This window comes from Equus przewalskii, chromosome 10 (genome assembly GCF_037783145.1).
Source record: "Equus przewalskii isolate Varuska chromosome 10, EquPr2, whole genome shotgun sequence".
Classification (NCBI taxonomy): domain Eukaryota; kingdom Metazoa; phylum Chordata; class Mammalia; order Perissodactyla; family Equidae; genus Equus; species Equus przewalskii.
In genome coordinates this window covers 36,431,284-36,456,681 of record NC_091840.1, presented here as the reverse complement: position 1 = coordinate 36,456,681, position 25,398 = coordinate 36,431,284, and the positions used below count along the sequence as shown (strand labels likewise).

At 38.0% G+C, this 25,398-nt stretch overlaps 1 protein-coding gene across 18 annotated transcripts in view; it reads left to right on the top strand.

The window, feature by feature from the left end:
- ACACA (acetyl-CoA carboxylase alpha) overlaps positions 1-25,398 on the top strand; it is a 280,736-nt gene that overhangs the window by 111,291 nt on the left and 144,047 nt on the right. For 17 of the 18 annotated variants that reach the window (XM_070562412.1, XM_070562410.1, XM_070562418.1 and 14 more), the window contains 14 exons: positions 1,083-1,192; positions 1,998-2,079; positions 3,000-3,098; positions 4,420-4,526; positions 7,297-7,407; positions 12,549-12,758; positions 15,937-16,107; positions 17,170-17,331; positions 17,734-17,897; positions 20,245-20,395; positions 21,472-21,575; positions 23,334-23,415; positions 23,857-24,002; positions 25,044-25,194. In XM_070562412.1, coding sequence (XP_070418513.1) covers positions 1,083-1,192; positions 1,998-2,079; positions 3,000-3,098; positions 4,420-4,526; positions 7,297-7,407; positions 12,549-12,758; positions 15,937-16,107; positions 17,170-17,331; positions 17,734-17,897; positions 20,245-20,395; positions 21,472-21,575; positions 23,334-23,415; positions 23,857-24,002; positions 25,044-25,194 — 1,850 coding nt within the window. Of the gene's footprint in view, positions 1-1,082; positions 1,193-1,997; positions 2,080-2,999; positions 3,099-4,419; positions 4,527-7,296; positions 7,408-9,425; positions 9,546-12,548; positions 12,759-15,936; positions 16,108-17,169; positions 17,332-17,733; positions 17,898-20,244; positions 20,396-21,471; positions 21,576-23,333; positions 23,416-23,856; positions 24,003-25,043; positions 25,195-25,398 lie in introns of those variants that run through there. The other variant, XM_070562426.1, reaches the window with a different exon arrangement.

Genomic DNA, 25,398 nt, shown 5'->3' with positions numbered 1-25,398 from the left:
ATTAACATGCTTTCCCTCTTATAATTAAAGAGAACAATAAACCTATTTCTGTTTTGAGCAAACTATAGGGCCTTGTATCTTTGGGTGGAATTATTTTTAGAAGAATTTAAAAACCTTTAAAAATTAAAAACAAGGTATAAGAAATGTTAATCAGTATGGTGGAGATGAACATTGAGCAAGTTATTTAGCTGCTCCAAGCCATAATTTCCTATAAACTGGGTATTAATAATACCTGTCATGTATAGGATTGTTGAGTATTAAATGAGACAATATGTATAAAGTGCTTAGTACGGTCCCTTCACATTGTAGCTGCTCTGCTACAATTATTACCAGAATAGGAAGAGAGACATCAGATGACAAATCTGAAAGGGAATACTGAGTAAATAATATGTAAGGAAGTTGCCTTTTTTTTTTTTTAGTGAGGAAGATTGCTCCTCAGCTAACATCTGTTGCCTATTTTCCTTTTTTTCTTCCTCCCCAAAGCCCCATACTAGTTGTATATCCTAGCTATAGGTCATAGAAGTTGTCTTTTTAAAGTGTCTTTTAAATACCTATTATCTCAGGCATTCCAGCTAAACCCTTTTCAAGTATTTAGTAGACTCTTAGAAGTAACCTTTCCTGTTTAGCCAGTCTACAAACCCTCCGGATTCTACCTTCTTTCCCCATTCTGTTACAGCTCTATACCAGGAAAAAGACTTTCCCAGAGTACGGCGTAAGTTAAAGGTAAAAGTATCAGGACTAGAACTTTTTCTTAGAATAGAATAATTGTACGTGGGTCTCTAAATAACAGACACATCATCCTTGATAAAGGGATCATCAAGACCCTTCAGAAAGGTCACAGTGAAATGTTGGAGAACTGCTGTTTTTGTATAAGAACTTCCTAAATATGAGATTAGTGTATATTAATGCCTGTGACTTAACCAAGTCAGAGCCTCCAACTAAATGGTCTTGGATATCACCCCATTAATGCAGTTTGTTCTGTGGTTACCTATGAAGATACCTGTCATTTACGTAGTTTTCCTCTGCTGTTACATTTCTGAAAATAAAGCATGTTTTATCTATTAATTTGCTTGTGTTTTCAGAATACATTAAGATGGCAGATCACTATGTCCCAGTGCCTGGAGGACCAAACAACAACAACTATGCAAATGTGGAGTTAATTCTTGATATTGCTAAAAGGATCCCAGTACAAGTAAGAGATGCCAGTGTGTCCTTTAAAACAAAATTCAGCCAAATTACAGTTAGACACAAGGGGATATCCAGAGAAGAACTTTTAATTTTATATAAAGCATCTTTGTTGAAAATTGATCAATGCCTTTATATGGGATAACAGACAGGGAAAGAAAAGATGGAAAGAATGGAATGAGTCAGAATAGAGTAAACATCATACAAACACGAGGTTTGGAAGGGTCTTTCAGAGATTCTTTACTCTATCCGTTTCACCTTCAAACCATTCCATGTAAGTAAAAGTTGCCTGCTTCCCATGGAATATTCTTGGCTCAGAATATGGTGGTATAGAAATAGGTTCTTTCTTTTCTGTCACGTTGTGTTAAGAAGTTTAGGGTAAGTATCTTAAAGCCCAAAGAGAAAAAAACTCGAGACTTGTATGACCATATAATCACTAGATATAAAGCTGGGTTTGGGTGGCCAAAGTAATCGAATCTGTGAAAGATAACCAGTATTTCTAGAAAAGGCTCTCTAGAGTCTAGTTGAAAGGCTATGAATTGAGTTTCTGAAAGAGCAGCAAGACTGCCTGGATCTTAATATCAGCTTCTACTTGGTTTTGACCTCTTCAGAGTTTTGCCATAATGGACTGTTTATTGTTATTCTGTAAAACGTTTGCCAAGAATCAAGCATAGAAGCTGAATTAAGCATTAGGCCGCTGTGGAGCTATTGTACCTCATGGAGAAGGGCCAATCTTGGTAGAGAGTAATACAGTTTATTGTGGGTTTTTTAGTATGAATTTTAAGAATGAATCATATTGTGTTCCTTTATAGGCAGTGTGGGCTGGCTGGGGTCATGCTTCTGAGAATCCCAAACTCCCAGAACTACTTTTGAAAAATGGCATTGCCTTCATGGGTAAGCCTTTCTGATGTACTGTCTTGTCAATTTTGCCTATATTCGACTCTATATTCTGCTTTTCTTCTGTTTAATGTGTACTGGCCTCTTATTTTTTTCTTTTATCAGTCAGCAACTCTCAGAGTAACCCTCTTTATTTCTTTCTTTTTCTTTTCCGTCCGCATTTCTTATACCCTGCTTATCTCTCTACATGTTGATTGTGTTTTCTGTCCCCGGGTTCTTTTCCATGAGATATAGAGGAGGCTTTGATTTCCAAAATAGTGGGCTTTTAAGACTTTGCCACTAACCTTAAGAAAACATGTGGAGAAAGGACCTATTTTTATGTAGCGAAGATAGCTGAATATTTAGGATTCCTTGGCAGTGTGCCCTTAAATGTAAATCAGCACCTTCACATTTAAGCAGATAGGTTATATAACTATGAATGAGAGCTATTTCTTCTGACTTTTCTGCTCTCCTATAGCAGAGAGAGAAATTGAGGTTATATGGCTCAAAGTGTTTCTCTCTGTTTCTCTCTTTTGGGTTCCTCCAAGACCAAGGAGAGTGTAATATTTCAGACTTGGATCCCAAAACTTTATAGTCCTTATTTTAGGATATTGCTAAAAAAAAAAAGAAAAAAGGACTTTATTAATCTGATAAAGTTGGATCATGAAGGATGATAAAATCAGAGTTATATTTGTCAAGAATTTAATTCAGTGTATACTTATATATGTTGAATTCTCAGTGTGTGCTAAATGCTTGCTGCATTAGGTTCTATAAAGGATAGAAAGATGATATAGTAATCTCCATAATCAAGTTTGTGTATCTCCATGATATGTGATGTAGGGGAGACAAGACAAATACAAAAATAATTATATAAAAGACAAAATGTGACAGAAATGTAGCCAAAATATTACAGAGTTCTTTTCTTGTTTTGTTTTTAGGTCCTCCAAGCCAGGCCATGTGGGCTTTAGGGGATAAGATTGCATCTTCCATAGTGGCTCAAACTGCAGGTATCCCAACTCTTCCCTGGAGTGGCAGTGGTAAGAAAGTATTTCTTGTTTGTATCTTGAGCAGAAAAGCTCAGTGGGATATTTGGGACTGTGACTTAGAACTTAGGTTTGCTTAAAATTTATTTGGATACTTGATAAGAAGTAGAGTCCAGGTTGATTAATGGTATCTTGTATCTCCTGGCTTAATTAATACACCTGTGATTTTATCATGTCTTAGGAATATAAATTTTGTACCAGGTACACAGATACTAAACTATGATTTAAGCGATCTTGAGACTTAATTTGGAGAAACTCTGAGAAAACTCATATTGTTCTGTAGATTTGGATATACTCTGGGTCAGCTAGAATATTCCATAGAGATGGACTTCCTAGGCAGAATTAGTCCTGTGAACCTGCTTGGGAGGTGACCTGGATCACTAAGAAAAACCTAAAGCCCACCCATCAATGTTTGCCTGCCAGTATTTTCTTGATGTCAGCCCACAAGATGATTAGCTTTGCCTGTTTAGTACCATTCAACCTCTCATTTGCCCTTGATGCAGAAAATGAGATCTGTAGTTAACTTTTCTTCCAGGCCTGAAGGAGGATAAAATTTTTCTAAAAATAATTTATTCTTGACAAATCCCTTAAAGAGTGCCATGTGAATCATAGCTGATAACTATATGAACTTGCCTTTCTTTAGTACTCAAGCACGGGGAGCAGACATTCACTAAAACCTCTTCCAAATGGGAACGACTGTTGTCTTGAGGCTGAACAGATCTGAACTCTTGTTACTCTGGCTCTCCAGGGGGATTGTGATATTCTCTCCAGTCCTGCTGGGTCAAACAGCTTAAAATAAAAGGTTGAATTCGTTCTTGTTTGAATGGAGAGATGATAGCATTCCCCTTGTGGCTGAGTACAGGGGCATTCAGGGAGCATGGAATCATGGCTCTGCCGAGGCCAATAAAACTGCCATTTCCATTTCCAAGGGCTCATAAAGATTGAATTATTTCTCAGACTTCTGGCCCTGGGGCAGCCCTGAACACACAAATGGAAGGTATTTTGCCTGCTAGTTGCTGTGAGAAGTTTGACGTGCTTTTTTTTTTTTTTGGTCTTGTATGTCCTTGCATTTTTATAAGTTGCTGCCTGTTAGCTCTCCTGGCTTTTTCTAGCATAAGAACCCAAATTGCCAGGTTCTGCTGTGGCTAAACACTACCTTTAACTCCAAGAACTGATCAGGGTTTTATGGCATCCTTCTTTCTCCCATGTCCCCTCAATTTTGGATAAAGATGAGGGCATTTCAAGAAGGTATAGCAGAAAATTGACAAGAGAGAAGCTCTTATAGCTGCTTTTAAGTCACTGTTATCTATTACAGGTCTTCGTGTGGACTGGCAGGAAAATGATTTTACAAAACGTATCTTGAATGTTCCCCAGGAATTATATGAAAAAGGTTATGTGAAGGATGTGGATGATGGGCTAAAGGTAGGTTACTAACTCTAGGGAATGATGTCTTTCAAGTGACCAATTATAGTCACAAATATAGGGATTTGGAGCCTGGTTCATGATACATACTCATTAGGGTTGTAAGAGCAGGAGGTATAGTTTACAGAGCGAGAATTTGACCTAAGACCAGGAGATAGTTTACAGAGTGAGGATGTGACCCAGATTTAACAAAAATAATTTAAATTTGTTTTGAACAAGCTGCTCACCTGGACAGAACATTTCTTGGGTGGTTAAATTGTAGCTTTAAGGAGGTACTGATTCTCATCTCCACCCTGTTAGCATGTGTGGGCTGGTTAGGGGTGGGATAGGGGTGTGTGACAACAAACAGCACACTTTTTTCCCATGCTTGAGTTCAGAACCAAGAAGCTAGGCAGATAGAGATCAAAATGTCAGCTTTGTTACAAATAGAGATGTTGACGAAAATGGCTTTAGTGTGTAGCAACAAATCAGATTCGTAAACTGAACGTTAGAGTTAAACAGGCTCTCTCACTGGTTACTAGTGGTGCTGGATAACCACAGACTTCCCTCTACAGAGACAGCTTTTTACCATTCAGCTTATTGTATGGCCGAGAGCTGAGGAGGAGCATATGATCTGTGCAGTGGGCTGATCCCAGAGGGGAAGAGGCTGAGCTATGCATGCTTAGTTCTTCCTTCCAAACTGACCAATCACATAATTCACTCTTTTTTCCCTTGGGGAGGAGTGAAGGAGGGAGCTGAGAGAGGCTGAAAGTGTTACTCTAATTGTTGTCCATCTGTGTAGAAACATGGACCCAAGCAAAAGAAGATCTTTTCTCCAACATTACCTTTTCTTTCTGTTATATTTGTCTCCAGTTTGTTCCCTTTTCACTTTTTAACTAGTTGGAAGGATCAGTTTTGCCTCCAGGTAGATTGATGAAAGAGACTATTTTAGAAAAACACAGTACTTGTGTTTGACTTGTATGTTATAAATTCAAGAGGAACACTGAATGTTCCATTAATTTTGCTCTTTTGTTTGCATTTCAAGTTAAGCATCCTGTAATCTCCTTAATAAGGAGAATTAATATTTCTAATTGAATTGCAAATGCAATATTTTATTTGCTTAATTTGCAAAAGAGTAGAAGCTGTTTGTAAGGAACTATTGTACATATCAACGAAAATTCATTTTTTTTCCTGATTATAATTATAAAGTTTTCTGGTAGAAACTTTAGAAAGCCAGAAAAGATGTGATGATAAAACCACCCATAAACCCACCATCCGTAGATAAATCCCATTAACGTATTCATCTATTTTCTTCCAGCCTTTTTTGATTCATAGATTCATATATTGATAATCTTTGTTAATAGACTCCCATAATTATAATTATTGTGATAATTATAAAATTAGGGTCCTACTATATATATTACTGAGAAATCCTAGGTTTTTTTCTTCTTAATATTGTATATAAGCACTTTCCTCATGGCATTAAAATTCTTCTAAAATATTTTAAATGGATGACCTGTGCCTAGAGCTTTCCTATATTTTTCAAAGGCCTACCTTCTTTCTTACTGATGGCATATGAGCTACCCTACTTTTTAAGCTCTTTTCCATTTGTGGCCATTTCTTTGATCACTTATCACCCAGTGATTGAGTTCATCATGCTAACTCTGTTTATAAGCATAGTAATGGATAGAGTTAAGAGAAATTTAGAAGAGATGGGACTATGAGTGCAAGATTTTCATGCCTAATCTACTGACTTAAATTAAAATTTGAAATGGTCTTTTTCTAGTGACACATTTTTTGGATATTATTATAACGTAAACTTTAAAAGACTGGAATGTTTTGAGAAAGGAATGACTCATTTTAAAATTTTGGTTAACTTTTTCTCAATTTACTTTTTGCCTTAACAGTACAATTTGGCCATCTTTCATATTATTACTTGTAAAAACTACCTCATTCCTTTTAATAATTGCATTGTATTCTAATATGTGGGTATATCTTGATTTGACCAGCTCCCTACTTAATGGATGTGTAATTAATTTTTGAAAAATTTTAGGATCATCACCTTATTATAAAATGCTGTAAATGTGAAAAGCACATTTAGAACATATGTTGAAAATTAGTTTTCTGACTAATTTTATTAATATTTTGATATCTTGTTATTTTTCTCTTTTACAAAAAGTTGAGTGAGAAAAAACTTCTGGATACGTGAGAGTTCTGATTTGTTAAGTCTTACTTATATGTTATCAGAAGCTATACTGAGACCATCAGCTTATATTAAGTGAACTACTTGTGTCTTGTTTTTAAATAAAAATTATGAGTAGTACATGAATACCAACATACTATAAGAAATGTGAATATTACAGAAATATATACAATAAAGAGTGAAAGTTTATATCTACCCATCTTCCTTTTATAAATCACCACTGGTGTCTATTCTAGACTTATTTTTTTGCACTTACATATGTGGGTGCATGAATGCATGCATAATCATATATAAACATACCGTTTTATTTTGTTTTTGACCGATATGGGGCTGTCTTAGATTGAACCATAAGAAATTGCCAATATTCAACTATTTTTTACCTACAAAAAAGGCAATTTCTATTGGTTCAAACTAATGCTACAAATATTTTTCTATTACTTATTTTTTTCACCTAATAGTATATCTTCAAGATCTTTCTATTTTACTACATGTAGACCTACAAAATGATAGCATTTTTAAGGGCAGGAAATGCCAGGTTTCTCCTTACCTACTCATATCCCCCTTGTTTCCATTTTTCTCTTCCTAAAGGCAGCAGAGGAAGTTGGATATCCGGTAATGATCAAGGCCTCAGAAGGCGGGGGAGGGAAGGGAATCAGAAAAGTCAACAATGCAGATGACTTCCCTAACCTCTTCAGACAGGTAGAGTACAAGTTGTTTTCGTTTGTTTGAATTAACATGTATATCAGAGATAAATGATTTAACTTACACCATAATTTGGATGTCCAGAAAATATTTAATTTTTTATTTTGTCTGTAACTAATCTAATCTTTTTCTCTAGCCTCTACCTGCTTATTATCAGGGAAAAAGTGTTAATGAAATGTCCAATTCAAGTTTCATTCAATTAGGTAATTCAAACAGTAGAGTTATTTTCTCTTATACTAAAAGTGCTCAGTTTCTCAGATAGCTCTTGCCTGTATAGTATGTGTGGCTCAAAAGACCTCATAGTGACAAGGAAGAATCAATGCCTTTCTACGTTTTTGTGTCCCTCTTCTGTTGGCTCTGTAGATAAAGTATGTGGTGTAGTTAACTCGATCTGGATGCTCTAGGCTTGGCCAGGCCCAGGCTCTTTGTTGACTTTACCTTACTTCAGTTCAAATTGGCTGCAGGCTCCTGAGTTTCTGCCACATGTGCCATCTACCCTGCTGGCCCAGCAGTCTACACCCTAGCCTGTGCTGCATGGCCACCATACCCTGGCACAGAAACCCTATGGCAGGCGCAGATTCTTGAGAACTGAGGTTGGCTCAGGAAAACTAAACTTAGGATCTTTCTCTGCCTAACCCTGTGATTTACAGCCAACTTGATGTGGCTATACTATATGTTGGTTCTGGAGGTCAAAGAAATTATCTTTTTTTGGAATCTTAGAAGCTAGAGACAGGAGTTTCTTCTTCCTTGCCCTCAGAGTTACCCTCATGTTCTTGACTCACTTCTTTTTCTCCTAACGATACCCAGAAAAAGATGTCAGGCAAAGGAAAATTGCAGCACATTCTGGCCTTGTCACTCTCCTAGCTTCTCATGTTTTCTTATTTTCCCCAGAATCTTTTACTTTGCACCATCTTTTACTAGTACCCCTAGCGACCTTTTATTTGCACTCTTTTTTTTGAGGAAGATCAGCCCTGAGCTAACATCTGCTGCCAGTCCTCTTTTTGCTGAGGAAGACTAGCCCTGAGCTAACATCCGTGCCCATCTTCCTCTACTTTATATATGGGACGCCTGCCACAGCATGGCTTGATAAACAGTATTTAGGTCTGCACCCAGGATCTGAACCTGCGAACCCCGGGCCACCAAAGCGGAGCACATGAACTTAACCGCTGTGCTACTGGGCTGGCCCCTAGGTTGGGATCTTGGAGCAGTAAGAATGAACTGGAAATAGGCCAGCCCTCACAGGGACTAAATCTCAGCTTCAAAACACTCAACCCTTGATTGAAGCAAGGTGTTCTAGGATTTCTAGTATCCCTAGCCACTAGCAGGAAGCAAAGATAAATTCTCTCCAGAGAAAGATAATGTTCAGAACCTCAAATTATTTCTGTTAATTTTTCAAATGTACTATCAAGCAGCCAGTTAAAAAGAAGCAGGCATATCAAATTACATGACTGAAAATCAAGAAAAATAAAAGTCGGTAGAAGCAGACCACAGAGAGTTTAGATAATGGATCTATCAGACAAGGACTTTAAAGTAACATACTTAATGTATTCAATGGAATTAAAGACAAGATTGAAAATTTTGGCAAAAAACTGGAAACCATAAAGAAGAAACAAATGAAAATTCTAGAACTGAAAATGCAATAACTAAAATTAAATCAATAGAATTTAATAGCGTATTAGATGCAGTTGAAGAGAGAATTAGCAACTGGAAGATAGGTTGGAAGAAAATTCAGACCAAAGCATAGAGAAAAGGATGAAAAATATAAAAAGAACATGTGAGAGATGATTTGCAAGGAGGACCATGATAATTCCCCCCATCCCTATATACACACCCCCTTACGGTATGATTTTACCTCTCTCCCATCAAGGGGTAGAGTTTTTTCTCCCACCCTTTGAATTTTGACTGGCCTTGTGACTTGTTTTGGCCAATAGATGTGTGGCAAAAATGGTATACACGTTTTGGAGCCTTAACCTCAAGTGATCTTGTGGTTTCTGCTCTCTTGGAATGAGTCTCAGATGCCATGTGAAGAGCCCAGTCAGGCCTTCTGGAGAAAGACAGCCCACATGAAGCAGAGATGAGTTGTCTCAGCTGAGGCTTCCTAGACTTACTTGCTGACAGCACAACATTTGAGCCATGTAAGTGAAGCTGTATTAAACTATCCAACCACAGTCAAGTTTCCAGATAACTACAACTGCATGAGTGTCTCTAGGCCTAGATCAGCAGCAGAACTGCCAACTGAGCCCAGCTCAAATCACTGTGAGCAAATAAAATAAAATTATCCTAAGTGTCCTAAGTCACTAAATTTTGGGTGGTATGTTAGGTATCACTGCATAACTATCACAGAAATTAACATTTAAAGTTGTGATAGATACTGCCATAAAAAAGAAAGGTAAAATATGTGGCATTGACTTTGAGACTGGCCTCATATGTGGAGGCTGGAAAAATGGTGAGAAGGTTCTTAGTGAAAGCTGGAGGCATAGTGAACAAACTCTTAGTGGAGACTGGAGAGGCAGTAAAGGAATTGTTATTAGAATCTGGGAAAAAAGGTACCAATGTTCTGTAATGATGGAACAATTGCCTGAGGTAACTTGGAAGATAAAGAATGTATTTAATGAACTTGTGGACCTAGATAAAGAGATCTGTTGACAAAGTGTTGAAAGTATCTGTTGAATACTTCAGGTTGCTTATGCTAAGGAACTATGAAAGAGAAATGAGCTCAAGAAGGTGTTTCAAACTTGTTGAGTTTGAAAATAGAACTGTTTCTCATTCCCAGTTTCTCGAGCTGGCAAAAGATTCTCAAAATGACATCAGGGTAAAGGCCAAGTCAAGAATGCCTGTGAGATCCTTTACAATGTCAGAAATATTTAAGACAGTACCTGGGAGATTACCTCTCAGCTAGCAAAAAAAGGGCTTGTAAGAATCTTAAGGCTGTTGTCCTACAGCAGCCTGATATGCCCGAAGTACAGAGAGATCTGTGCAGAAAAGTTATGGATATGTCTTTTGGGGCAAAGAGTGAATCCCCCAATATGATTCATAGGAAGCCAACAAAATTTTCAAGAGACTTATACTGATGAATGCACCAAAGGGACTAAAAGAGACAGAGACAGGTCAAACTTTAAAGAGGCCTCTGGGCCTTCAATTTTCTATGAATAAGAAACAGACTGAAAAACTTAATCACCTGTAAACATTAATCATTTCTAATAAAAAGAAAGTTTTTGGAGAGCAGAGCCAGGAGCCCAGAGGGCAGAGCTAAGAGCAGAGGGAAGTCATGGATTAAGAAACCACTCCCAGGGAGCAGAATAAGACCCTAAAATAAAAAGACATTCCATGCTTCTGTAGTAAGGGAATCCCACAACATGTACCCATTTGAATTTCAGAATTGCTATGGACCAGTGACTGCTGTGTATCTTTCATCCCCTCTTCTTTGAACAGGAGTGCTTTTACAGTTATCTGCTCCCCATCTCATCATTAAATATTGGGATTGTTGGGGGCAGATAACTTGTTTTTTTAGTTCTCAGATCTTTAGATCAAGAGAAATAGCACCTGAGGAGCTGTACCCATTGCTTCTGGATATGACTCATGAGAAAATGGATGGCAAGCCTGATGCCATGATTGGATGACTTTGGGGGTCTTGGGAGGGGGTGAGTCTATTTTGCATGTGGGAGATATGTGACTTATTGTGGCTGGAGGGCAGGCCATAGTAGATTGTTTACAGAGATGGCTGCAGTAACTCCTCCCATCCTTATATGTATGTCCCTTTGCAATGTGACACTGCTTTTTCTCTCATTAAGAGGTGGCATCTTGTTTCCCACCCCTTGAATCTTGGCTGGCCTTGTGGCTTGCTTAGACCATTAGAATGTGGCCAGAGTGGTGCTAAATTCGAGAGCCTAGAGCTTGTGAAGCCTTGGAGTTTCTACCTTCACTCTCTTGGAACACTGCGTTGAAGAAGCCTGGTCCAGCTTACTGAGGAAGGAAAGGCCGTATGCAATGGAGATGAGCTGTTGCAGTCGAGACTCTCCAGACGTACCAGCCAACATTTACTACACAAGTCGCTAGACATTGAGTGAGACCATTCAGCTCCACTCAAGCCACCAAATGATAATATGAGTGACCCCATGGAAGACCAGAAGAATAAGTGCCCAGATGAGCACAGCATCATGAGCAATAAAATGGTTGACGTCCTAAGCAAGCCACTGAGTTTTGAGGTGACTTGTTACGTAACAAAACAGAGCATAAAGGATACAGAGCTTAAAAGACATATGGGATACATGAAATCAACTAACATCATATACTTTGAGTCTCAGGAGAAAAGAGAGAGAATGGAGCAGAAGCCATATTTGAAGTAATCTTGAAGCAGAAGCAGTATTTGAAGAGATAACAGCTAAGAATTTTTCTGAATTGATAAGAGATACCAAACATAGATTCAAAAAGCACTGTGAGTTCCACAGGACAGGTATGAAGAAAACCACATCTAAGCTTATCAGAGTAAATCTACCACCCCACTCCCCTAAAAAGAGACAGAGAAAGAGAAAATCCTGAAGCAGCTGGAAAAAAAGATTACTTTCAGAGGAGTAACAATAAGATTACTTTCAAAGGAGTTACTTGCAGGATAGCTGACGTCTCACAGTAGAAACAGTGGAAGCCAGAAAACATTGTGATGTTTTTAAAGTGCTGAAAGAAAATAAATTGCCAGTGTAGAATTCTGCATCCAGTGACAATATGCTCTGAAATGAAGATGAAAGTTCTTTGACTACAGCAATATCATATATGACATCATGTAAATAGGAAAGCATCTAGTCTGGAGCAAGTTGTTCATTTGGCTGTTTGAAGTTGATGACAGTATTTTGCCTTTCTGTGGGATTTGTGTGTGTGTGTTTTCAGAATAATTTGTTTTTACCCTTGTAATACATTGGATGTTTGTATGTTTTTGTATTCATCATTTAATATTGGTTGTATAACTAAGAATGCAATATCTTAAAAATAGATGAGGGCATGAACTATATTTTATTTATTTTTGTATTACTGATTAACACAGTCCCTCACACTGCTAGGCATCTGCCTATTGAAATTGAAGTAGCTTATCATAGAAAAAAATGCTTACCACTTAAGAATTTGCTTTATTTCCTTTTCTAATATAGGTTCAAGCTGAAGTCCCTGGATCTCCTATATTTGTGATGAGACTAGCCAAACAATCTCGTCATCTGGAGGTACAGATCTTAGCAGATCAGTATGGCAATGCAATCTCTTTGTTTGGTCGTGATTGCTCTGTACAGCGCAGGCATCAGAAGATTATTGAAGAGGCACCTGCTGCTATTGCTACTCCAGCAGTATTTGAACATATGGAACAGGTGTGTTTTAAAAAAAAATCAGTGTACTCTTTTCATTAGGGACAAAGAAGAGAAATGGTTTGGGATCTTTAATCTTATTTTTTGTTTTTTTTAACAAGCTCATGGTAAGCAAGTAGTTCCATTTTCTAGATTGATTGTCGTTGAATCTTCAGATGAATTTATTCAAATCCATTCTCTCTTAAAAGGTCCTCTAAATTTCTTTTTTTGTTTCAAAGATTGGCACCTGAGCTAACATCTGTTGCCAATCTTCTTTTTTTTTTCTTCTTCACAAAGCCCCGCAGTACATAGTTGTATATTCTAGTTGTAGGTCTTTCTGCCTCTGCTATGTGGGACGCCACCTCAGCATGGCTTCATGATTGGTGCTAGGTCCCCACCCACGATCTGAACTGGCAAAATCTTGGGTCACCAAAGTGGAGCGTGCAAGCTTAACCACTCGGCCACAGGGCTGGCCCCCCTCTAAGTATCTTTAAAGTTTACATATTCTCTATTTTTGTATAGAAAAGAATCCCCCAACAGTTTTGCAGGGTCCCTTGGAAATAGTTGTAGTTTAGAGGTCTGAACATGGTCTTTTCTGGAATTGTAACTCAGTCTTCATTTTATTGGAGACATATTTTTCATCTCTTTTTTCTCTTGAATTCTAAACAAGCTAAATATGTGGTCGTCTGTGTTGGAAGTTTAATTCCTCTGTGTGTGTGTGTGTATTAAGATGTATTCTTTAACTGCTTTAAGAAAGAGGCCTCCAAAATACAGTGGATTAAACATGGTGTAAGTTCTGTTTCTCTCTCTCATCATAGTTCAAAGATGAGCTGGCGCCAGGGACCCAGGTTTATTGGTCGGCCATTCACTAGAAAAGGGTTAGCAAAATACAGCTTGTAGGCCAAATCCAACCTACCACCTGTTTTTGTAAATAAAATTTTATGGGCATATAGCCATGCTCATTTATGTATTATCTATGACTGCTTTGTCACTGCTATGACAGAGTCGAGTAGTTGTGACACATAGTATATGGCCCACAAAGCTGAAAATAATTACTGTCTGGCCTTTTCTTGAGAAAGGATGCCACCCCTTTCTCTAGGGTCTCATCATCTTCCTGATTAAAGCTTGCTCACAAGAGTATGTTTACATTGTAGTCTGTGAGAGGGAGAAAAGAAGGACATGGAGGGCAAGCATATAAAAATATGATCTAGAATTCACACATATTACTTCTGCTCACATTCCATTGGACAAAATTCAGTTACACAATCACACCTAGTTGCAAGAGATGGTAGGAATTGTAGTCACTTACTGGGTGGCCGTATGCTCAGCTGAAATTCAGGAGATTCTGTTACTAAATGCAGAGAATTAATGATGCAAAGAAAAATTACTGGAGAACATTTAATAATCTGCCTCAGTCTTTTCCTCTGGCTCTGCATTATTCTTCCACACCCTTTTTCTTTCTTTAGAACATACTTAGCCTTTCCCCAAAGAAGACAGCCCAAAGTCCCATCCAGTTATTACGTTCAGTTCAAAGTCCAAAATATCTACAGTCCTCTCCATTAAATGTGCTTGTGGCTTTTCATGGGCCAGTGACCTGAAATATAAGTTATCCACTGCTTGTCATTCCTCCTTCCCCGATATACCTAATATACAGTGGTAGAACAGGAAGAGGATAACTCCCATTTAGAAAAAAGAAGAATGAAAAATACACAGTAATCATTGGTCCATAGCAGTTATTGAATCTTTCTAGGCAGAAATTGTGGTGATTTCCTGCCATGTCATGGAGTAATACCTTAGTTAGCCCTCTGGCTGCCCCTGGTTCTCCTCTCTGGAAGTAAATCCCTTGCCCATCATCCCAAGCACCTGGCTTGGTTCTCTAGGAAGTTCTTCCTTGTTCAGTTTTCTCTGTGATTGGGTTTTGGAGACCATCCCTTCTTTGGCAGAGCTTTCACAGGTCACTTCGTGCTGGTGCAGGATTGGGCCACAAAATTTATGCTAATTATCTGTCACAGGCTTTTGAAGGCCAGGTTTATTATTTGTTTAGAAATACAATTTGTTCAAAACTTAGTAAGGTTCTGGACTATTTGCTTCCAGTCTGCTTGAGGGATGAGTGACCACACTCCACGATTTCTAGATAAAATAACTTTTTCTCTTTTATTTGATCTTTGACATTGGGTTGCATTGGGGTGAGAATCTACTTCTAGTTTTGGAGTATGAAAGCTGTTAGTTTTTTCAATTTCTGACTTTCTAACCATTTTTCTTAGGGCTTAGTTGGCGTGTTATCAGCATTCCAAGTTATTGTAGGAGACAGTTTACCAAATGTTTTGTTATAACAAGGAGGCCACCAGCTTTCCAGTTTGCAGCGTTTCCTTGCTACCCACTACCTCATTGCTAAGCCAGCATCACATATTTTCATTTTTTTTAAATAGCAGCATCCTACCCAAATTTCATAATTTGGTTAGTGTACAGGTTAAGCTGTTGTAATAAAGAGATCCAAAAAATACAATGACCCAGATATGATAGAAGTTTATTTTTCCTTCCTATCATAATCTGAGGTGACCTCTCCAGAGCTGGTAGGACAGTTTTGCTCCCTGAGGCCATCTTGGGATTCGGGTTCTTTCCGTTTTGTTTTAACCATTCTTAGTATGTTCTCATTTGCATGGTTGAAACTGGTTTGTAGTATCATGACCATATTTCAGTCCATAGAAGGGGAAAGCCAGACATAGAGGACAAGCAATTTCCTTTTCAAAAGATGATTCAGGGATTATGCATATCACTAACTGATGCTGATATTAAATTGGTCAAAACTTAGTCACCAGCTATAAGAGATGTTGGAAAATCTAGTCTCTAGCTGATCGCCATGTTTCTAGGAAGACTACTAGGAATGCTGGAAGCTAGAGCTCAATGAAATGTCTTGTCACAGTATTGTTTTGCCTGCATGTACTTATGCCTTATAGGGTGAGGTTGCCCATGATCCCAAGTGAAAAATACTGTTTTCCCCCAGCTTTGATTTGGCTTTGTCATCCATGACCAGGGATCTTATGTAATAATCAGAGAGGGTGAAATTTATTTTCATGTCCTAAAAGCCTTTGGTGGTCCTTATAAACACAGGATATTTGAGTCAGGGAGAGGCTATAGATAAGCAGTGGTCCACCAGCTGGACAAATGAGATATTTACATTTGTTTATCTTTCTTCTTTGAGTGTGCTGTGAAACTTGCCAAAATGGTTGGTTATGTGAGTGCTGGGACTGTGGAATACCTCTACAGCCAGGATGGCAGCTTCTACTTTCTGGAACTGAACCCTCGGCTACAGGTAGAGCACCCTTGTACAGAGATGGTGGCTGATGTCAACCTCCCTGCAGCACAACTCCAGGTGAGTCACCCTGATCTTGGCCCAAAGAGTTGCCTAGAGAAGTTCTGAATGTCAGAGATGCCTGAAAAACTGGTTTAACCAGTGTCTTATAAGAGAAAAGCACCTCTTAGCTGAGTCTCATGTAATGTTCATCTCTCGTGCCGTGTGGGTTGTGATGTGTAGGTTGGTTTTCCTGATGTCGTACAAGTCTAGGAATATTATTATATTTTTTATCCAGACACATCTGATTTAAACTGTCATCTTTTAGAAAAACTTTCAAAATAATATGCTTTAATCAGTTGTTTTAATTATAGAAAACCTTGCAAGTTTGTAATTGTCCTCTACACGTTTTTACTGGTATTCTATATTGGAGCAATTCCACATGAGAGTGATGATCAAGGTTTTTCCTGGCAAAACTGTGGCAATACACATTTATATTTATAGTATTTAAAGTGGTAGCTGTCAATATTATTTTCTGCATTCAGCTCAGGAAACAAGTGTTAGGGGATGCAGTAATAGCTAATGATGAGGTTTGATATTATTTGTGTCTAACATATTCTTTGGGACATAACGTAACATTGGCAACCTCTTCTAGATTCCAATTAAGGACTAAAGATTGATTGATTGATTGACAGATTGATTGATTGACAGATTGATTGATTTGATTTTTTTTTCCCCCCAGTGGTTTGTGGGGATAATTATGAGGTAGTTATGATATAGTTAAGACTTTTTAGCTGTCTGAACTTTTTGGATAGCCATTGACACTGACTCTTCCCTTGGATGTTTTCATTCTGATCCCTTGATGGAGAAATGACAATCGAGGGAAATTCATGTCCTATTGCATTAGGAATTTGGAACTTTTTAAGGAGTGGGAAGTATTTAGCAACTTAATCTGCAGTGACATATTTTGTTTCAAGTAACATAGAGTTACTAATTCAATGGTTGTAGAATACAATCTATAAAATTAAAATGTTTTAGATGGTGGCTACTAAAATGAAAAGCCTTGTAGGTAATCTGATAGCCTACACATTTTAAGGAAAGTAACTGTGAAAAGTGAGTGATGTGTGTTTTATTACGTTTTAGATTGCCATGGGAATCCCTCTATACAGAATCAAGGATATCCGTATGATGTATGGGTTATCTCCCTGGGGTGATGCTCCCATTGATTTTGAAAATTCTGCTCACGTTCCTTGCGCAAGGGGCCATGTTATTGCTGCTCGGATCACTAGTGAAAATCCAGATGAGGTAACCCATCACTTAAAAGGTTTACACTTTTATTTTTCCTGTGAACTTTAATATTAAGATAGTATCTGAGGGCATACTTCTGAAATATCTTGGGGCTTCGTCTGGGGAGGGAAATTTATGAGGTTTCATCAGAGCAGACAAGTTAAGTGATCACTCTTCCATTGGTCATTTAATCCTACTTTAGTTTCTGTAGAGTCCTCAGTGGGTTTGTAGCAGTGGATGTTGGCTCTCAAGTCTTTATGATTATTGTGCATAATTTTGTTTCTGCTTTTGTATGTGATTAACACAGAGCCTAAACAATGAGTACATAAATGTTCTCTTCTTTGGAAATATAATACAGTCTCTCATATTCTTCATTCTCTAACAGGGTTTTTTTTAATTTTTAATTTTTTTCCCTGACAGGGTTTTAAGCCCAGCTCAGGAACAGTTCAGGAACTGAATTTCCGTAGCAATAAGAATGTTTGGGGTTATTTCAGTGTTGCTGCTGCAGGAGGACTTCATGAATTTGCTGATTCTCAGTTTGGTCACTGCTTTTCCTGGGGAGAAAACAGAGAGGAAGCAATTTCGTGAGTATAATATCATTTGATTGCATTTTTAAAAATAAATTTGTGCTAATCTTCAGTGAAGATGTGAGCGAGGGAATGAGACTCGTTTATCTGCTACAAAAGTACTGTCATGGACAACCTTTTTGAAGAAATATATCTTCGGTTGTACTTGCGTTAATGTTGTGTTAAATTATGCAGTGTTTGGCAGAGGTTTTTCTTTTTGTTGTTCTGAGCCTTTTCAAGTATTTCTGCTTTCAAATATTTTTGATAAACTTATGAAAATTATTACTTTAAAGACATCATATTTCTCCATAGAAACAATATTGTTATTGGAGAGAGGTCAATTCTTGACCAAGAGTTTGGCATCATATAAATCACAGATAAGATCTGTTATTAGTCACCAAAATAAAGGTATAGCTGTAAATGTCCTATAGTCATTTAAAATAATAAACTGAACTGCTTGTTATATGAAAATGGCATAAGAGAATTGTCCACATTGTTTATATAAGAGAACTCAGTGTCCAATGAAATATATACACAGCTTATACAAATATAACTAATGTATCATAAGTGTTATTAGTTAATATTGTATTAAACATATACAGTAAATTAATAACAATTAAAAAGTAGGGCTCTAGGGGTAGTTTTGACAGTTTAGGTATTTTAGAATATCCAAAATTCAACTAGTTCCTTGTATTTTTTAATTGTCTGTTTCCTTCTAAATGCCTTCCTGTGGCATTTAATGCCATTCCTTTGACCTTTGAACTATACACATAGACTAGCAATCCATAAGTATTTATTAATAATATTGGTCTTTAATAATCTTTTTAGAAGTAGGGAAGTCTCAATTTTTCTCTATTTTGTCCTCTGCAATTCTTCCCATTTATTCAAAACTGTAAGTGGAATTTTTCAAAATTAAAGCAGTGCCACCAGAAAAACCATCTGGTATAAAGTTGCCCTTTTTTTTTCTTTCACAGCCATATCCTGCTTTGCTCAAGTGAAGAAGGTTTACGCTAGAGCTTGCAAATCAATGACTTTCTGACAAGTCACAGCCACAGATGTGTTTTGATTGGCTTACAGAATGTTAATTTTTTAAAATTGCCCATATTTAAAAATTGGGAGATGGAAATAAATATATGGATTTCTGCCTTCTCTGAAAATAGGATGATAATGACACTGTTGGTTTTATATTCCACTTGGCAAAAGTTAACTGAAGCTTTGTGTGACTGCTTCTTTTAATTGAGAAGCAGTAAAAGTAATGAGCAAGTCATTCCATAGACGTCGAAAATGCAGCTTAAAAAAAAACATTCTAGGGGCTGGCCTGGTGGGATAGTGGTTAAGTTCATGCCCTCTGCTTCAGAGGCCTGGGGTTTGCAGGTTTGGATCCTGGGTGCAGACCTACACACTGCTCATCAAGCCATGCTGTGGTGGTGTCCCATATACAAAGTAGAGGAAGATTGGCACAGATGTTAGCTCAGGGACCATCTTCGTCAAGCAAAAAGAGGAAGATTGGCACAGATGTTAGCTCAGGGTCAATCTTCCTCACCAGAAGAAAACAAAACAAAACAAAACTCTCACATGCAGTGTCAGGCTAATACCTGACTGTACCCAGCCAGTTGCCTCATTGTATGGAAACCTTTATTTTATTTTATTTTTTTAAGGAAGATTAGCCCTGAGCTAACTGCTGCCAATCCTCCTCTTTTTGCTGAGGAAGATTGGCCCTGAGCTAACATCCGTGCTCATCTTCCTCTACTTTATATGTGGGACGCCTACCACAGCATGACGTGCCAAACAGTGCCATGTCTGCACCCAGGATCTGAACTGGCGGACCCAGGGCTGCTGATGCAGAACATGTGAACTTAACTGCTGTGCCACGGGGCCGGCCTCTGGAAACCTTTAAATTAAAGTATTAGCATGTGTCAAAATTCATTGAATGGTATACTTAAAATAAGTATGTTTTATTGTATGTAAATTATGCCTTAATAAAATAAATAAAGTGTAAGGAGAGGAGAATTATGCCCTAATTCTAGTTAGCAATAAACAAATGGAATAATGGAAACCCAGTAAGTGAAAGCTGAGGATAGTTTGCACATAATTCGTTCTGTACTGTGTGTAATGAAATGTATGTGATTTGCTGGTGCACTTAGGGTAATACCAGAATTCATAAGTTTACTGGCTTCTTGCAAATTCTCCTATCTGGAACACACGTAATGAACACACTTACGTTTGTACTGTCATTTGTTCTTGGAACTGTCTGTCTCTCTCTCCTCCTTCCTAAGACTCCAAAGGAATGAAACGATTCTTTAAAATGATTGAAAAACACTAAACATTTGTTGCTAAAACAGATCTGCCTTTGTTCTTCTCCCAGAAACATGGTGGTGGCTTTGAAGGAGCTGTCTATTCGGGGTGACTTTCGAACTACAGTTGAATATCTGATCAAATTGTTGGAGACTGAAAGCTTTCAGTTGAATAGAATTGACACTGGCTGGTTGGACAGACTGATAGCGGAAAAAGTACAGGTGTGTGTTTCTCTGTTTGCAGAAACAGCTTCTGGGATTGGGGATTTTGTTTTTTTTTTTTTAAAGATTGGCACCTGAGCTAACAACTGTTGCCAATCTTCTTTTTTTTTCTTCTTTGCTTTTTCTCCCCAAATCCTCCCAGTACGTAGTTGTATATTTTAGTTGTGGGTCCTTATAGTAGTTGTGGCATGTGGGATGCTGCCTCAGCATGGCCTGATGAGCAGTGCCATGTCTGCGCCCAGGATCTGAACCTATGAAACCCTGGGCTCCCCAAGCAGAGCGCGTGAACTTAACCACTCGGCCACGGGGCCAGCCCCTGGGATTGAGTTTTTATAGACTTGTTGTATGATCAGTCCATGTCACTAGGTAAAATTTATTTTATTCTAATGTGAGTGGTTTTTGATCTACTTGGAAAAATTTAGGAGTTAGTGTAATTTTAGCGCTGTAAGAGTTCTTGCGCCTGTGTTATGCAGTCATTTTATATGTTCTAGTGTTACTTCCTGGGATATATTTGAAGAGAGGAGTGTAGGGATTGAAATGCTTTCTCTTTCCTCATTTGATGCTAAATCTGGTTCAGTTACCAACTTTTACATCTGTCTACCAAGTGCTAATGAGGGGCTTCATTTAAATCGACAGAGTTACCCCTTGTTCCTGAATTGCTGGAGTATTCTGAATTACCCAAGATTTTGTATAAAATCATTAGATTCACGTAAATTATCTGAAGGTCCAAATTTTGGTTATATACCATTTTTCTTTGAGATTATCAATAGCCAGATCTTTGTACCTTTTTGAATTTATTTCTGACAATAGCTTGCTTTTGAGCTGCTCTTTGATTGGCTCAGTGGAAATCTTGGGGAGAGTGAAGGGGAAGATGTTTTTCATCTCTGTTCAGGTGAGGCCTCTATTCAAATTCTAAAAGTAAATGTGTTTTTATCTAAAAAATCAGTTTGGGGCATAAGACTGGAGGGTCTCAATACTGTCTGTTTCTTCACAGTATATTTGAGCCTGATTTAAATTGAGGGGCCATGGTGCCAAGTGACCATGCTTTTGATCTGCTCTCTTTTTCTTCCTTGTAGGCAGAGCGGCCTGACACCATGCTGGGCGTTGTGTGTGGGGCTCTCCACGTGGCAGATGTGAGCCTGCGGAATAGCATCTCTAACTTCCTTCACTCCTTAGAAAGGTAGGCTTTGTTTCTCACAGACTGTGCAGGCTGACTGATGGTCCTGAGTGCAAGACTAAAGTTCAGAGACCCATTTATTCATTTCTCTGTTCTTGGCAGCTTGTGAGTGCTACCTGTTGTTAACTGACTATGGGGCAGGGGAGAGAAGGGATATAGGATTTATGGCAAATTATTTTAGAGTTCTAACTTCTGATTCTAGAAATTAGCTTACACCACAATTAGAATAGGTTGCTTTTTAAAAACTGGAATCCAGCTGAAGTAAACATTCAGTCCTGTACAAGCATCAAATCTCTTCGAACCTGGTGATGAAAATCTGGTATTTTTCTCTTACTTTGAACCCTGAATATGTCCTATATTACCTGCAACACCTTTCAGGAATTAATACTTGAGGCTGATATTCAAGATGGCCTCATGAGTCTTTCAAGTAGAGGATCAGATGGTATGGGGCTAAACTAATTTCTAACACTGGTTTTGGAGACTAAGCTGTGCCTTTGAGTCCCAGGAGGAATTTTCCAAGAGGCTAATCATTTTAAAGCACTTTAATCACAGGCACTTTATTTCCTTCTGTGTTGTTAGACTTATATCAGCTCCCATTTGAGGTGTCTAAAAGGAAGAAAAGAAACAAAATTTAAAAAATTGAACCAAGATTTCAGTTATTCAAGTCTTACGATAAATATCTTTCAACATGTTACTCTCATGGACTAAAACCTTCAGCAGCTCACATTAGCCTTCTGTATCAAATCTAAATCCCTCAGTGTGACTTTCAACTCCCTATAGACTTCGGCCCTTTTTTAGCAGTCGAGTCTTACTTATTTCTGTTTCTCAACATGCAATCTCTAACCTAGTTAAATGGTTTTCCTACTGGTGTACAAATGTATCACGTGTAATCTCCTCTACAAGCTCCACACTCCTTTTTAACATGTTTTTTTCAGCTTGTATTTTTAAATAGTTTCAGACTTGTAATAAAAGAGTTGCATGAAAGTACAACTTCTACATATTCTTTGCTCAGATTCTCCGATTATTAACAACTTGTCACGCTTGCTTTATCACTCCCTCTATTATTATCAAAAGTCTTTCTTGATAATATTTCCCTCCTTGGCAGTGTCCTTCCCTTTCCCCTCTTCCCAGCCGTGGCCTACTGCCTTTTGTTTTTTTAAGACCCCAGATAAAGTCCCAGTTTATAGGAGTAGGTGAGGGTTGATTATACTGGGGCTTTTTTTTAAGTTTTAATTTTGTCTATTTTTAAAAACAAGTAATATATTCACATGGTTCAAAATTCAAAAGGCACGAAAAGGTATATAGTGGAAAGTCTCCTTCTTATCTCTGTTCCCTGGCCACTCAGTTTCCTTCCCCTTAGTCAACCCATATTACCAGTTTCTTCTTTAACCTTCTAGGCTTATTGTAAACTTATATAAGCATATATATGTAATATTCTTCTTTCCACCTCTGTTTTTTTTAAAAGATAATTGGCAGCATACTCTAAAACTGTTCTATACAATTTCACTTGCTTTCTTGACTTAACAGTGTATTTTAGAGAGTATTTCATGTTAGTACATAAGACTTCATCTTTCTTTTTAATGACTGCATAATATTCCATTACATGGCTTTTTCATAATTTATGTACTAGTCCCTTGCTCATGGTCCTTTAGGTTGTTTCCAGTTGATAGTCCAGAAAATGCTCTAATCAATAACTTTTGAGATTCCCTTATAAACTTTTAGAACTTTCTAGAAGTGTCTCTCACATTGTTGTTCTTTCAGGGGTCAAGTCCTTCCTGCTCATACCCTTCTGAATACAGTAGATGTTGAACTTATCTATGAAGGAGTCAAGTATGTGCTTAAGGTATGCTGAAACCCACTGAAGCCTACAGCTTATTTTTTCTCTCTCTTTGTTAGCTTGCTTTCTATAGGTCAAGAGACAGGAAGAAAGTTTGATTTACTGCACGGCTGGGTATTAGTGAAGTTACGGTCATTATTTGTGTCAGTAGCCTGAAGCAGTATGATTCTATGAAATATTTAAGTTGTTTCTCAACTTGACTTCTGCAGCCAAGCGTTAAAGGGGACAGAGAGCAACCAGAACAGGGAGAGGAAGCATCTAAGGTCACCCTATTTGCTTGCAGCAGGGCTGAGCCATGCCCGCACACTGATGCTAAGAGCACCAGTGCCGTGAATTTTCTTCTTCTCTGACAGACCTTCCTTACCTATATCTTTGAGGTATTGAATTTTTTCTGAGACTCCACCTGGGGACACACTGACTGTCCCTTCTGGTTCTTGTTCCCTATAGGTGACTCGACAGTCCCCCAACTCCTATGTAGTGGTCATGAACGGCTCGTGTGTAGAAGTAGATGTACATCGGCTGAGTGATGGAGGACTGCTCCTGTCCTATGATGGCAGCAGTTATACCACGTACATGAAGGAGGAAGTGGATAGGTGAGTGGCTGTTTGAGGTCCATTTGCTGGTCATTGTATCACCCTTTCCTCTCAGCAGTCACTAGCTCTTGGGATTTTTCAAGGCCTTTTTTGGTGCTCTTTTTTTTTTTTTTTTTTTTTTAATATTTTATTTTTTTCCTTTTTCTCCCCAAAGCCCCCTGGTACATAGTTGTATATTCTTCGTTGTGGGTCCCTCTAGTTGTGGCATGTGGGATGCTGCCTCAGCGTGGTTTGATGAGCAGTGCCATGTCCGTGCCCAGGATTCAAACTGATGAAACACTGGGCCGCCTGCAGCGGAGCACGCGAACCTAACCACTTGGCCACGGGGCCAGCCCCCGGTGCTCTTTTTTTAATTAAAAAAAGTGAAACAGTACATGCAGTTACCAAAAATTTCAAGAGTACAAAAAGTGTTTACAATGAAAACATTGTCTCTGCCACTCCATATGAGTAGACAATGAAAAATAACTTCCCCTCTTTTTAAGCAACCGTTGCTAACAGTTTCTTGCTATGTGCATATGCAAGTTACATATATGTACATATGGTGTTTTCTTTTAAATACATTCACAAATAAAAATAACCTTTAGATACTGTTCTGCACCTTATTTTTTCCCTTTAAGATATGTTGTAGACTGTTCAACACCAGTCGTTCAGTATTGTTGTGATATTTAAATGAGTAAATGTGTAAAGTGCTTAGAACATTGCCTGGGACATAGTAAGGATTCAAGAAATGTTAGCTATTACATCATCATCATCTTCCTGTTTTTTGTTTGTTTCTTTTTGCATAGACGTACTTGTTCTTTTTAATGGTTGTATAGTATTGCATTATATGGATGTATCATAATTTATTTAATCTGACTCTTATTGAAGGAAATTTTGGTTATTTGGCATTGTAAAGAAAGATAGAATGGATCTTCTGTGTGTGTGTGTGTGTGTATGAATAAAGTTTTCATATTTTTTTTTTTTAAGATTGACATTATTCTACCATTCTCCTTTACAAGCTGAGGTGCTTTATTGGCTTACGTACTCCCACTTATATCCTAGATATCGCATCACGATTGGCAATAAAACATGTGTGTTTGAGAAGGAAAATGACCCTTCAGTGATGCGCTCACCTTCTGCTGGGAAGTTGATCCAGTACATTGTGGAGGATGGAGGCCATGTGTTTGCTGGCCAGTGCTATGCTGAGATTGAGGTCAGGGTGGTGATTGGACTTTTGGGTCATGGGAGGGAAGGTGGGAAAAGTGTTGGCTGGATTGGACTAGGACTGAAGAGTAACAGAAAGGAAATAGAAAATAGAAAAGAAAGAACATCATTTGGTTTAATTGGAGTTATGAACCTTAAGATTTTAAAAACAAGTAGAAAGCTCACAGTTTTTCTTTGACAGATGAGGAATCTC